The sequence below is a fragment of the Dunckerocampus dactyliophorus genome, chromosome 4 (genome assembly GCF_027744805.1).
Source record: "Dunckerocampus dactyliophorus isolate RoL2022-P2 chromosome 4, RoL_Ddac_1.1, whole genome shotgun sequence".
Taxonomy (NCBI): Eukaryota; Metazoa; Chordata; class Actinopteri; order Syngnathiformes; family Syngnathidae; genus Dunckerocampus; species Dunckerocampus dactyliophorus.
In genome coordinates this window covers 13,798,581-13,814,012 of record NC_072822.1, presented here as the reverse complement: position 1 = coordinate 13,814,012, position 15,432 = coordinate 13,798,581, and the positions used below count along the sequence as shown (strand labels likewise).

Here is a 15,432-nt window from a genome sequence, read left to right as displayed (position 1 = left end):
GACATGCAATTTGCAACAATTATGAAGCGCTGTTTATGGGTGGGGTGGGATGGGGGTAAGGCACCTTCCTTCAATACTTTTCATCTCATGGCATACCTCAGAAAGAATTGCTTTGTGTCACACGCGGTGCTTTGCAACAAAATAATAAGTGAAAAAAAAACCTACCCAGTCCATAGTTTCATATTTTGCACAAATTTCTTATATATTCTTCTTGTCTCTGTTTGTTTATTTGTGAAATGCATCCAGTGCCATCACAGTAAAAGTGTGCATTTCACAACATTGGTTTTAGACAAGAGCTGCGGCGGTACTGGTATTGGTAATGAAGTGCTGCACAATTTTGGTATATCAGCAAAATGAATGAATGAATGAATGAATGAATGAATGAATGAATGCTTTAAATCAGGAGGTTTCTGAGTGAACCTAGTGAACCTCCCCTCAAAGAAAACTATACAGTTGGAGCCTGTGTATTTTTGGAGCATCTTTTGTGGAGTTTTCTGTATACCCTCACCATAAAAACTAAATATCTAATAGTTTTGTTGTTAAAAACAACTGAAATTAGCTTAGAAAGATGTTTTCTTCACTTTTCTCAAGCTGCTGCGCTTCGAAAAGCCTTGCTATAGATTATGTTACACGTTACCAGGATGCTTAAGAATAGTGCAAATGATGTGGCATTTAGTGTAATTTCTTGCCATAAGATCTCCAAATATCCTCTCTTATAACCCCCTGAGTTGCTTCAGCTCATCATGAAGTACATTTTATTTCTCCTCCTCCCTGTCTTATATGATTTTATTGCTAAACTAAACGGGGGCAGGATGTGTCACAGCCCCGGCACTGTGTAAACATTCACAGCTGAACTCCATCACCACTAACGTCAACACACCACGGACAAAACCTTCACTTGGGTTTGGGGTTAATATTAGTCATGTATTTTGTAGCACAGAGTGGGCAAATAGATACCTTCTATGTGAGTTGGTAGACAATTGTGTGACAGTGAGAGGACTTTCTTACCAGCACTGGTGCCTGCGCCAGTGGTGAGGTCAGCGCCCATGAGGCCACCTAAGAAGCAAAGAAATGAATGGGTGAAGGATGTTGACACCCGTGTTACTCTGCTTATAATTCAGAGGTGCAGAGATTACTTTAGTGTATGCATTTTGTCAATTTTGCAGGCATCCCATCAAAATGTGCACTACCAGAAAGAATAAAAGCCTCCCTCTCAAACCCACCAAGCAACTGTCGTCCAAGAAAAATGACACAATATTATTTTTAAGCCATGTGAGGTGGAAGGGTGGGAGGGTTCAGAATTTGTGTGGTTTGGTGTGGATGCTGCAAGCTCCAAAACTCTGTTTTTAGCTTGTGCTGGCGTTTCTTGCATCCAGTTGTAATGACAGGGTGAGGGTGTGGGCTGCAGCTTTCAGACCAGTGGGACAGAAAAAGGACTCTGGACAACAATAACAAACCAATAGAATTGATTTCCTTATGTCACCAACACAGGGGAAAACTATACTATGGGTGGAGCCAGACATCTAGTGTGCCCAACGCAGATCAACCACACAATGCAATGGGACTGACACTGACTATAAATGACTATAAATCATCAAAGGTGTAGGTTGATCAATTTGTTTTGGTCGCCAGTCACTCTCAAGGTGAATGGACCATTAAGTAGGAATTGAATCCTGAGACACTACCTTTTACTGCAGTCAATTTGGACATATTTCCCCCAAATAACTGGGGGATTTAGGCGTGGCAAAGGTGGGGCTAAAGTGTTCACATGAACATGCATGTAAGTCCCTACCTGTGTTACCTGCACTGGGGGGTCTGTGTGTAACCCCGGGGGACATGCTGTTTCTCTGTAGACCATGATGTGTCAGTGGCAGCAGGTTATGGTTTCCCAAGGAGCCTCCCGGATGGCTGTAAATGAGATTGTTCTGGTTGCTGACGGGAATGGAGACAGGCATGTCATAGTTGGACGGGGGCATAGCCTGCTGAGAGACGAGAGAGACAAGAATGGCCAGTTTGAAAAGACTTGAAGATGACCCATGATGGCAGTGGTTGAACCAAACACCGTGTAAAAAAAACCTAAAGGAAAGAGTCAAGTCAAAGTAGGAAAAAACAGAAAGACCAACAGTGTAAAGGGAAAATGTAACATCCATACAAATTGAATGAAACAGAAAACAAGACCACAAACCAGGACAGGGTGGGTGCTTTAGGGGCCTTGAAATTTAGGGGCCTAGAAAACAACTGCCAGAATAACCAAATATAATGTTCATGGAATCAACTGGTTCTAGGCACTTTGTCACCCAAACTAAAGGCACTTTAAAAATTTAATTCTGGTGTCCTATAGTGCATTCTAAAAAAAAAAAAAAGCCTTTTCCAAATAAAATATGACGATGTGGTCACTGCATGTCTATGCCAGGAATTAATCTCAACACTTAATATATTAAAAGACAAAAACGGACCCTTCATGTGGGCTCATATGGCTCTGAAAGGCCAAACGATCATCTGCTCTGTTTCATCCTTGTGCTAATCTGCAGTGATTATTGCAAAAAGTAGTTTCGGGGCTGCAGGACTTGAATTTAATCTGAAATGATTTATTTTTCCATCTTGTGGCGCTAATGTAAAGTGTTAGTGGTATTTACTCAGATCAGCGTGAAGCCTCATCAGTAACATAAGAAGCCCCAGGCGCATAGTTTTGTAAAAAAAAAAGATTTTTTGTGTCACTTGGCACAAGGTCTTAACCTTGGGAGTGCCCTGGAAGTGGTTGATTTTGAATGTTAGCTTTAGGAAGTAGAAAATAGAGGCCTAAATTACTGCCATGTGTCAGGGACCAGTAAAGGGAACATCTATGAGAACATCAGCAGGATTCAGACAACCTTTTTCTTCTTCTTTTGTTAGTTAAACCATTTCACTGCTTCACTCACTAAAGCAGGGGTGGCCACACTTTTTCCATAGAGAGCCATAAACTGACAAATCAAAGGATTTAGGAGCCATTTTGATATTTGTTCTTATTTTTTAAACAGGCTAAAGGTTTTGTGTTATAGGTGACAAAACGTATTAGTATTAGTGTTCATCAATATTTTTAGATATCAACTTGTTCTAGTTACGTGAAGCCTTTTTGCCCTTTTATCAATTTCTGTTGTTTTTTTAGTTTTCTTGTTTGTTTTTTAATGTTTATGCTGCTGGATTATTCATTTTCTTCTTTAAAATTATATATATGTTGCATGTACATTTTTTTTGAATATTTTAGTTACCATTTGTAGCTACATTAAAAAATCAAAATATTCTAAACATGGCTCAGCATGACTGCACACCACAATCACCAGTACTTTACAGTGTCACTCTTGTATTGGAACTCATAAGCAGGTGTCCCGAATGCTGTGGCCAGTGTCGCACATGCACATAACCCAATGCAAGGGTATAAAGTACCCCCGCCTTTAAACTGTCCTTTAGCGGGTGCCATCCTTCCTCTTTTTACTCATCTTCCTCCTTTACACACCCCTACCTCCCCTGAGAGTCCCCTAAACAGTCGTCTGCAATCCAGAGGCCTGGGGTTTGGCAGCCAACCTGACCACACACTGAACTGCCACTTGTTTAATGCAGAACACACCCCGGATGAACGCACCACCATCCCTATGCTCTGATCCCAAACGCATCTCACCCAGTTAGCCATGATGCCCCCCAGCTCACAAAACCACAGGTTTGGTCAGACGCTACTGTTCTTCTTTGAATGATCTACCATAGAGTTATATATGTTTGCCTGTAATCGTTCCAGTATGTTGTTTTGTGAATGGAAGGCTCTGTTTCTGTTTACAAAGCAACTTTTATTTTGTTTCTGGCAACTAACTCTTTTGTAAAAAGAAAACTACTATGTAAATCCAGAAGTTGACATCTGTATTTATGTACATGCATGAGCAAAGTAAGTGAGTATTTGCTTTACAAATCATGTTCATGCAGGCTGCAGCCCCCCGTAAAGCGAGGCATCGTGGGGAACAGGTTCATGGTGGGAACCCAGTCCGTTTAAACAAGTGAAAGTCTGCAATTATGAAGCAAAAATGGCTGCTGGTTGTGGCTGCAGTTATGTCAAATTAGAGGACCTCTCCTCAATAAGCAAAATCTGAGAGCTGTAATTTTTCTCCGCTGTATGTATACATTGTAATCTGCGGTCTTACTCTCACTCTCACTTTATGTGTTTAGTCTGGTGGCAAACAATGGCGGTTAGCTGGGTTAGCAGCACAACACCAACTGGCCAGTCAGCATTTTTGTTAGCTTGCCGAGAATGCTGCGTGACGTCAAACGCCTGTACTTACAGGTATCTTATGGCTTTTAATCATGTGATCAAACTCCTCGTTAATCTGTTTGTATTTCTCCTCAGTGCGAGGGGTGAGGATCAGAGCGGACTCGAGCTCCGGGCTCTCGCCACCTTTGTTCTCCTTCTTGCTCAAAGCCTGCCGGGTCCCACAATCAACGGAGGAGCACGAGGGGGGTGGAGGGACGGAGGACATGACGGAAACGAGGACGAAGTAACACACAGCACACAAACGGGGAGGGGAGAGAGGAAAGAAAGATGTGAGGAAGATTCAGGGTTCGACAGGAAGTACTTACACACAGTCTCTGTCTGCTGATCATCAGATCTATGTCCTCGTTAATTTTCCTGTATTTGTCCTCAGACTCGGGGCTGTGTCCGACCGAGTCGTCTGCGTCGGGGTCGGGGCTGTCACAGCCATTTAGGCCCTTCTTTCTCAACGTCTGTAAACAAAGCAGTTGCACAACACAGTTGAAGGGCTGAAGGCTTCAAGAACTGCAACCCAGGTGTACCCTTTAGAAGGGAAGGAAGGGAACATGGTGGTGAACTAATGTCTTTAAAAAACCTTACTATCGTCATCACTTCTTTGCGTCATTTCCAATAAAAGACACCTACTCACCACATAAACATACGCACCAACTAGAAAAAAAAATGTACAAATATATTTGATGTGTATGTGTAAAATGTGCAAAACGACTTTTGAATACATTTTTAATCAAATAATGGGTGCATATGCTTTCCACACACCATTATATAGCGCACATTCAAATGTATTATTTTACTTGATTCATAAACATGGTGTTCTATAAAACAACAAGAGAGAATTCATGTAAGGGTCATTCTCTTGAAAGGCGTACCAAAAGCGTGACATAGGAAGCAAAAATTTAAGTTATCATTTTCTAACCAATTTGCATATTAAAATAAAGTATCACTTGTTATGTTTCAGTTTGTGAATGTTTGAGTTTATGAGTTTTTTAACCAGTATTCTGGTTAAAATAGTATGTTGCAAAATATCCACCCATTTTCTAAACCACTTGTCCTCCTTAGAGTCACGGTTAAGCTAAAGCCTATGCCAGCTGAAATATGAAATATGAAGTTAATTGTGTGAATGCCGAAAATATTCACACATTTCTTGTAATTTCATGTTTCCTGTGAAAATGTTCCCATTGAAAATGAATGGGCAATGTAAACGGCTCCCTCTGCTGGTGAAATTTCGTTTTACATATACCATTACAGAATCAGTCTACTGAATCTTAAACAGTAACCTGGCTTAGGTAGTAAGTGCACTTAGTTCCCTAACCTAAGGTTGTAGGTTCAAGGCGCATGCATGTGGTCTTCATTTTTTAATAAAGTTTTATTACAGATGGATGTCACTGTCCTCCAATCACCACCTGTCGACTAAATAGGGGGAATGGTTTAACTGAGAGACTGTTTATGGTAGAATGCTCGGTTCCTGAACCAGATATCGTTGGTTCAATTCCAGAGTTGAGCTCAAATTACCAAACTTCTCTAACTTTCATTCTGCATTTTAGCATATTTCCACAGCATTTCAGTCGAGCTTCAGCTTCCAAACGGCTCCTGTGTTGCTTCCAAATTTAGATTTTCGTACCTTTTCAAAGCATTTCAGTTTCATTTCAGTAAAATCACATTAGATCTCCAGAAATTGTCTATTCTAACTATTTCAAAAGCGTTGCTGCAAAGCATGATGGGAGCTCACGCTAGAATTTTTTGGTGTACCCTACTACTACCCACATTCTACTGATGCTATCAAAGCTGTATAGCTCAGCCAGTACAGTCCTTGGTTCTTAACCTGGAGAAGGTTGGATCAGTTCCATTGTATAGCTTTGTCATGTTTTAGAAAATTATATTACATTCTAAAATGCCTTCAGCTGAGCTTCCAAACTATTTTGACATTTTTTTGTACGTTTCGCAACACATTTCCACAGTGTTTCAGCTTCCGAACAGCTTCTGTGTTCATTCCAATGTTCGATTTCCGTACCTTTTCAAAGCATTTCAGTCGCTGGTACCCCTTTCAGGTGAATCCCTTGTAAACAAGACACTATTCTGTCTGATAAAACTTATACGAGTTAGTACTAAATAGTGCTCCTCTATTCAAAATTAAAGGACTTTTTTACACTTATAACAAGTGTGCATTAAGGTCATGAAAGGGGCTTTAACATCACTGAAGGCAGCAATTTCTTTTTTAGCCACCTGATGGCCACCTACCCCTATTAGAGCTGTGCAGGAGAGCGCAGAGTCCAGCACTGACAGAGACCCTGCTTGTGGAAGAACGATACGGTTGACGACCAGAACAACAGGAATTTCAAAGCTATTAGTGTGCGTGTGTTTTCTGTATCAAGTGGGCTACAACTGATACATTCATTTGGAAAAGTGAGACATCGACAAGACTGGGAGTGAAGACAAGTACAGTAGCTGACAGTTAGAGATCTCATCAAAGGCAGCTCCTCTTCCATTCTTTCTCCGCTTCTAACCACCACCACCACCAGCTCACCCCCCACTCTCTTCTCCCCCTGGCTTTAATAAAGGGAGATTAGTCTACCGCAGGAATATCACGGGCCTGCTTCTGTCTGTGTAGTCATTGCTTCACACTGCGCTCTCCTACTTTCATCTGAGGCTTCATATCAGACAGACGTAATTAAATTTACTTTAGTACAGCCTGTATTTGATGCTGATCAAGTGTGTGTCTCTGCTTGGGTGTGTGTGTGTGTGTGTGCGTGTGTGTGCAAGAGTGGGTGTGTAAAGGAGGAAGGTAGATGCTGAGATAAGTTAATCTCAATGAACTTCTTCCTCTCATTTGTTTGCCTGTGTCGGCTCTGGCTCACAGAGAAGATACGAGCGATGCTAGCTGCTCCATCACGAGCGGTGGTGACAGGGAGCGATCTGCCTGCTTAGAAAACAAATAACGATCCACTCATCTCTCATGTCAGCACAACAAAGGCCTGTTTGGAGTGTGGTTTTAGTGAACTTAGAGGGCTGCTTTTGTGCGTGTGATCGCTGTTTGATTCCTGAGGCGTCTCGTGGCGAGGCAGCTACTGTATAAGCGTGTCAACATTGTCTGGCTCTCTCCGGATCCTCACTTGCCCGCCACCCCCTCCCAAAAGAGTGGAAATCTGGAATTGTGAATATGAAAGCATCTCTCACATGTCTGACAGTCTTCAGGAAATCACACCAAACAAACGGCAAGGAGATCTGACTTCTAACAGAGCTGCTGTGAATCAGGCGCTCTCGCGTCATCTCGAGGTGTGTGAGTCAGAAAAACAAAGGGGTTGTAGAGGTTCATCACGCTGTCTTTTTTGGCAAAGGCGTGAAGAGAAACTTTTTTTTTCTTTCTTTGGTGCAGTTGCATTGTGGCCCTGGCGATGCATCATATTCAACTGACAGGAGTTGAACCTCTGGCCTTGCTCTGTGCACAGGAGAAACCACAACTTTTCCACCAAACTTCTACATCAATCCACTTCTAGTGCATACGCTAGCACCACGCTAGTACATAGTAGGGATGAGCATTCGATTGTGTAGAATTTACTGTTATGTGCACTACTTGCCTACAACCAGCAGAGGCACTGTTGAATCAGTCTTAGATAATCTGCGGTCTAAAGAGTAAAATCATGACATCAGCATAGGAAGTTGAGCTACATCCACGTAGACCTCCGCTGTAGTTTGCTCAGGACAATACAGGTATCGGAAGAGGGGTTCAGAATATTTCGATTCTCCAATGCCAATAACGATAACATTGAACAAATTCAATGACCGTTAATTAAGTCAGTAAAGGAAATGTACTTAAACTGGCATTGCAAGATCAAATATGCACTTAGTTTCTGGGAAGAACATCAGAGCAAGGGGGGAAAGTGACACCCACAAGGGGAAACAGAGCGGGTGGTCATGTAAAGGGGGTGTAGGGCAGTGCTTGTGTTGGGTGTTGATAGGTTGCACAGTGTTATATGTCTATGAAGCATGTGGCCACTCCAGGCTTAGTTTTCCAGCAGGGCTCAGCACTTTGAGGGAGTGCTACAAGGGCGCTATGCCACTCATGCCAGTAATGGCCACCTGTCTGAAGACGTCACACCTGTTGCCAAAGGCTGACACACGAGCTGACAACCAATCACGTCTCCCTGAGCAGTCACATCACCATAGAAGGCTCCCGCTGTCTACACACTCACACCCTAACGTCATTGTATATATTTATACATACAGCGTGTGGATAGAGAGTGGGCAAATGGAGAAGAACTGTACTTCTTCGGAGAGGAGAACATGCAAAAAAAAAAAAAGCTGTTTTTGCTTGCTTGGCTCTTATGTCTTTCTGTGGCCCCTTTGGAGGCTTGCTCCTAATTAAACTCCTTCTTCATGATGCTCCCTCATGACTCGACTTGTCACAGGGCCTATGCGAAGCAGGGACGGCATAGACACGGTGGCCTACATACTTAGACACCCGTCCCATCAGTACCCTTCAGCTCTTCACCCACAGCTCGGCCGGCCTAGACGGTACAACCAGAAATTAGCAGTCGATTTACTAGCTAAAATGCAGTCGGGTTGGTGTACAGTTTAGAATAAGAGCGTTTGTTGTTTGCAGGAAATCTATGAATTACAGTCATGTGACTGTTATTCTACTCCTGAGCCGCTGAACACGGAGGTTGAAATTTGCCAAGACATGAGCCCCGACTGTGTTGAATGCGCTGTATTTTTCCCGACAAATACACCACATGGTGGCGTTGTTATTAAAGTACGCCAACGTAATACACTCACACGCAATAGTTTGTTGTCGGCTAATAATAGCAAAGTTTTGCTACTAATGCTGGCTATAACAGAATGTATAGCGTAACAACAGCAGGACTGGAAATTGCAATTTTGTGCTTGTGTGTGCAGGTGGACATGTACGTGAATGCCAACAGCTAAGAGTGACAGCCATGAACGGCAGTCACTTTATTTGGACCGAACAAAAATATACAATTTGTATGAAGTTTAATTCGTAATTGTGAAAAAAACAAAGAATTGTCCAATCCGTTCTTATCTGTAACAATTATATTTATTATATTTTTTGGGGTGAAAGAAATGTAATTTGAAATGTTAGTTCCACAGAGCCCCTTTTAATGAACACTTAATTCAACAGAGAACGGACACTGAATCGATTACTACCCCCATTCTATTTCAGTTTCTTTTGTTTCTGAACTATAGCATCTGTCAAACAAATAAGTGCTCTTAAATTGTAACACGTTTCGTCTGCATAGTTTGGGGTGTGAGTAATAACTGCAGGCTATTTGGGTGTGAATTCTGATCAGCTCCAGGGGGTCTCAAAGGGACAGCTGACGCCCACCATAGCAGGATCCGTCTGCTCGGCATTCTGCCACCCTTCGCACCCACTCTAGCCCTCTGATCCGTCTCTCGGTCCCAGTCTGCTTCTCAGTCTGTCTCTATGTCTTTACTGGACTCCTACCACCATCTTGACATAAGCGGAGTCAAAACATTGCTGGCTTGATGGGTCCGTCTTTATTTTTGACGGCCGTGTGTTAACGGATGGGTTATGTTTGGAAAGCTCTTTATTGCTGACCGTCGTCTTGGCAGTGGCTGAAGGCTATGACACATTCAATATTGTGTTTATGGTTATTGGCGACAGACAGGCCAGTCAATGTATCTCAATGCCTTCAAGCCAACAGCTTCGGCTGCAACAGGCCTTCACGAATACAGGCTCTTTCTATTTAGTTCAAATCTTTGCCAACATTCTACGAGCTTCAAAATATGCATTAATGTAGACTAGGGTTTTCCTCAAGAAAGTTTGAGGTTATTTTTGATATTTGTTGGAAATGAATAGCCGACAGATAAGCACAACATGAAAATATGAACAGCTCTGCCCAATATTATTTATCACGATGACAATGCTGTCTAAATATAGTGCAGAAAAAACGGTTTTCGTGAGCTTGTAAGCACATATTTTCTTACGCTGATGTGTCAGTGATGCATATCTGCCATGGTGACAAAATGTCTGTGTTGTTTCATGGCACACACTGTCAGAACCCCTGACAGTATGTGGCATTTTTCACATCAAAAACACTGTTTTTTCATATTTTTATGTGTATACGTTTGTTGCCATTTTGCATTTTTTTGTGGATGTGATGTTCCCTTTAATTTTAGTGAGAATCTGCACATTGTTGCTATCATAGCATTCCTTTTGTAAAAGCTTTAAGGACGTTGTCATAATCCAGATGTGATCCAAATGCTGGTTGTGGTGTCACTTTGAATTTAACCAAAAATTCTATTTTTCAACTTTTTCAAATATGTACAGTATACATAAAAAAAATCACATCAGAACAGGTTATAATGAATTGCTGATACATCTTGAAAGTATTATAAAGGTAAAGTTCCATACTGATGTTTGTGCACTCTTGTCTCCTACCTTACTAATATTGAAAAGTGCCTTGATGGTCCTACATTCAGTAAAACAGTGATCTGTGTCATCATTTATGTGACAAGGCTCTCAAAATAACTCGTCACCAGGGAGCAGCCTGACTGTAGCCAGTTGACCAACTCAATATAGTGGCAGAAGATTACGTAGTAAAGACCAATGTGACAATGTCAATGGGGGTGAACCAGGTGGAAACACTATTGTCCCATTTCCCATCACTAACAGGCCAGGTGGTCTCAAAGTGGTCACACTTTAACTCCCTCAGCACCACTGCACTGGAAGCCCACTCATGGCGTGGCCCTATTTTGGAGGAAGAAAAGAGGTAATAGCATGTTGAAAATGTACTATTTTTTTTTTATTTTGTTTTGTTTTGTTTCAGTCGTCACTCTCCCGTTCTCTCTGCTTTTCAGAGTTGGGGGTAGTGATGGTGGTGGCGGGGGGAACATCAGAGGGATCAGGCTGGCTTAGTTTATTGGAAGCAGATGGCAGACCAAAGGCAAAGAAGGCCGCAGTTTCATGAAGCGTGGTTTGGACATGCCAGGACCATGTCGAGGGGCATGCCCATGGATGACGGCTGCATGGTGTGCATGTGTGAGCGAGCATTTGGGGAGAAATGGTTGGTTTTGGGATGTCAGGAATGCCTGCCAACCCCTCCTCCTAAAACCGCAGCAAACCCCCCTGTCTCTGTATCCCTTCCCTGAAAAGCGTATCATTGACTGTTTAGTGATTTGGTAGCTTTGAAGCCACTACTGTACACTACAATCATAAATCAAAGACTAGTGTGGCACCCGTCATGAGTAAAATGATAAAATGTCTGAAATTGAGATTACGGCTGCGTGCATAATAAGGCTGCAAAACGTTTTTGCCAAACCGTGTCATTGTGTGATATGAAAGTGCTAAAATCGCCATTAGGAAAAGCCCCCAAAGACAAGAGCCCACTCACATACAGGCCAGTAGCTAGCCAGTATACTGCACAATACCAGATGGTGCAGTGTTTCCCCATATGGAAGACACACACACTGAGCACATGTCTGAATCCAACATGCTTTGCTACAGCAGCATCCAAGCTATGTGAACAAAGTGGTCATTCAGACAAGTCACCACACTGTATAATTACAGAGGCAGACATTAAAAGACACAATACCAGCTCACAGAAGCTGGATAAAGAGGGCACTTATGTCTACACTCTGAGTCTACCGTATTTTATTCAGTTGCATAGCATCGTCTCTATTCAAATGATAACGTGTCTGCACGGATTTGGATTCAATCATTTATGAGTCCTTGATTTTATGGCATATCAACTGGACTATTAACTACAAGTCCTTTAAAAAATACACAAAATAACAGCTTCCCCTTGCCTTTTGTGCAGCCCACCAATCATGACTTATCGTCTTTTGTCACTCCGTCGCTTATCGCATGGCTCCACAGCAGGAAGAGGCAGCCTGAGGGAGGCCTTGAGTAACAATGACCAGCTGCTTGACCTCTGTAATGTGACCTTGGATTTTCAAACCCTGCCCAAAGCAGCAATTATGGCGAGAAGGGGGGGCATGGGCAAAGGAGGGAGGGGGGCCGGGCGAAGGGAATGCCACTTTTAAAAATAGATTATTTCGAATTTTCCACAAATAGTTTCAAAGAACAAGGCATCATTTCATCTTAATGGCTGGCATGGATTGTTTTGGGGCTGTATAGTGGAAAAGCCCGGGCTGGCAGCTTTGGCAGCGTGGCTTCAGAAGTGGCCTGACTTCTCCACACCACAGGGACCACATATTGGCACATTTCAAACACTCTATTTTTAAAAGCTCCTTTTGTTGTTGTGTGCCTACCTCAGACTTCCGTTTCGAACGTACTGACCTTAAAAAACACCCTTGAGAGAGATCCAAATGCGTCTTTAAGTTTACTGTCTGGGGTTCTGCTTTTCTGGACAGTGGGTGTCTGATGTGGGGCTAAAATGCTGAGCTTGTAGATCAGCTACATTATCTGCCTTCCTGTTTTTAGCTTCTTGTGTAAAATTAGAATGGCACAGTCTATAAAATTGGAAGTCACTGAAATAGTCATCTTACATGTAACGCTACAGGAAGATCTCATGTGAGTGGGTGCTGGTCATGTGAGTTTTCATGTTGAGTTAGAGGCCATCTTCTCAATAACATCATTCTAAACGAACAGACAAAGGGAGTCTCATTACATGTCAAAAGGGTGGATGTTTTGCTCCATTATGGATGAATGTTAACAAACAACAAGACAGGAAGCTACTGTTTGGTTAAGCACGGGGAGGGTCTGGGCAAGTAAATTAAATAATAGCTGTCTTTATTCAGTCGATCAAATGTTTATAGGCACCGCAGGGTCTCGAGCCGATGGTGTCATGCATGTGACTGATGAGAGCAATTATTCATGCTGGATGATCAGAGGGAGATGAGGACTAAATGAATAGCATGGAGCTCTGCTTACTCACTCCTCTGTTTGAAAAACAACCCCCCCAACACCAAACTCAAAGGGGTGGGGTGTGTGCGTGTGTGTGTGTGGTGGTGGTGGGGGGGGGTCCTCTCAGCGAAGACCGCCAGCTCCTATTTATAGCCTCACCACATACTATTTTTAATCATTACAAGTTTTTTTTAAAGCATTTATTAGAAAAAAAGAGGTCACATACAGTAAATGTGAGTGAGTTTTAGCAATGCTTTAGGAACAGGAAGGAAAATATGAGCTAGTCTCACTTAATCCAGTCGAAAAATGATACTAACTGTGGCCGAAACAAAGTAAACCGAAGTGGATCTAGCAGGTGAAGACAGGAAGAGGGGAAGGAAACACAGCTGCACGTGGGACTCATGACACATGGAACATTACAAGAGGTTTCGCACATATACGCTGGCATGTTTGCTTTTCCACCAACTTACTTACATTTGCCACTGTTAACACTGAGCCTACGAAGTGAAAAGAACAGGGGAACCTGTAAAGTCGGACGGCTGGGAAATTCGGAGGAGAAATATGAGCTCCAACCACTGTCATGCAAGTTAGCTTTGGCTTTTTTGTGTTAGCACCACAGAAGGGCAGCAGTGATAGCAAAGAAGTGGTGTTCACCATGGAATTGGAAAAATGAAACTCTACACGTCTCTGTCCTGACTGCTCGCTACAGTAGGAAGTTGGAAATAATAATGATGATAAAAGAAGAACAAAAAGTGACCTTTTAGTAGTGATGTGCGATACCAGAATGTTTAAATTCTTTATAATACAGTTGACTTTTTGAGCAATTCTTTTTCCGATACTAATTACGCTCTTGTTATTTTTATTCCTATAAAACACATAACAAATAGTGGCCATTTAACAACTTTGATGTGTATTTTTCATTTTGATAATGAACATATGAGTCATGGGCAGCACTGTGGCCTAGTGGTTAGCAGGTTGGCTACACAATCAGGAGATGGGGAAGATCTGGGTTTGAATCTCCGTTGGGCCTCTCTGTGTTGAGTTTGCATGTTCTCCCCGTGCTCCGGGTGTGCCCGTTTCCTCCCACACTCCAAAAACACGCATGTTAGGTTAATTGGCGACTCTAAATTGTCCACAGGTATGATTGTGAGTGTGAATGTTTGTCTATATGTGCCCTGCGATTGGCTGGCGACCAGTCCAGAGTGTACCCCGCCTCTCGCCCGAAGTCAGCTGGGATAGGCTCCAGCATACCCGCGACCGGAGTGAGGATAAGCTGCATAGAAGATGGATGGAACATATGAGTCGTAACAAATTAAAATATCATACTATTTCTCTTCCCTACCCACTAATTTGAAATGATTGAAATTATTTGTATTTAAATTGAATATGTGGAAAGTTATTGTCCGTGTAATCAATGATTTATGACCAGATATGTATTTAGTCAGGCTGCCGTGAGTCATACTTTTAGCCAATTCTTTATAGTCTTAAGCTTACCAATGTCATAATGTTAATTTACTTAGGCTGCCAAAGTAGCTTCAGACTTTAATCCTCACCTCAGCAGGAAAAACAAGCTGTGTCGCCCGTCTCCGCGCCACAAGTAAACACTGAAACACTGTGATCACTGTGGCAACCTCCCCGCCCCCCCCTTATCTCCACCCCGTGTCACACCCCACAAACCTTCACCTCAAAGTAAAAAAAAAGAAAAAAAAAAAAAAGAAGGAAATTCACGACTCCCCGCAAAAATCAGTGTGGACAACTGTGTGATTGACGATATGATGCCATTAATTCCATGAATGCTGACACATGTAAAAGTCGCAGAGGATAAATTAGCGCTTCTCAAGCTGGCACGATTACACGGCCTTTGAGAGCCATGAGAAGAAGTCATTCAGTGAGCTGATCAACACAGAAACTCCTTAAGGCTAATGTTCTCCACGGTATTTAGAAACCAAAAAGGCACACAGAATAGCACACATGCTGGAAAATGTTTTCGCAGGCGCGAGGCAGAACATGAGCACACTTGTACTTCAGAGAGGCTGATCACATGTCCTGTCAGTGACTTGTGAAAGAGAGTTCATGTACATTTACTGTACATAGAGCAGCATCTAATTAAATAGAAACTCTGCAGTTGCAGCATTATAGGTATTCATTCAACAATGCTCATTTTTTTTGGTTTCATCCTTTTCACGGAGCTTACTAAAGGCAGCAACCAAAAGATGACAAATACCTCTGTGCCGTTTTATACAAGCACAATAATGATGATAGTATTTGAAATAAAAATGTAGCATCATTAGTACGTTTT

At 42.3% G+C, this 15,432-nt stretch overlaps 1 protein-coding gene across 13 annotated transcripts in view; it reads right to left on the bottom strand.

Annotated features, from left to right (window-relative positions):
* mef2cb (myocyte enhancer factor 2cb) overlaps positions 1-15,432 on the bottom strand; it is an 85,455-nt gene that overhangs the window by 14,354 nt on the left and 55,669 nt on the right. For 5 of the 13 annotated variants that reach the window (XM_054774794.1, XM_054774796.1, XM_054774793.1 and 2 more), the window contains 3 exons: positions 4,600-4,743; positions 1,793-1,982; positions 1,009-1,056 (listed from right to left, as the gene is read on the bottom strand). In XM_054774794.1, coding sequence (XP_054630769.1) covers positions 1,009-1,056; positions 1,793-1,982; positions 4,600-4,743 — 382 coding nt within the window. Of the gene's footprint in view, positions 1-1,008; positions 1,057-1,792; positions 1,983-4,304; positions 4,518-4,599; positions 4,744-15,432 lie in introns of those variants that run through there. The other 8 variants (XM_054774800.1, XM_054774805.1, XM_054774798.1 and 5 more) reach the window with 5 other exon arrangements.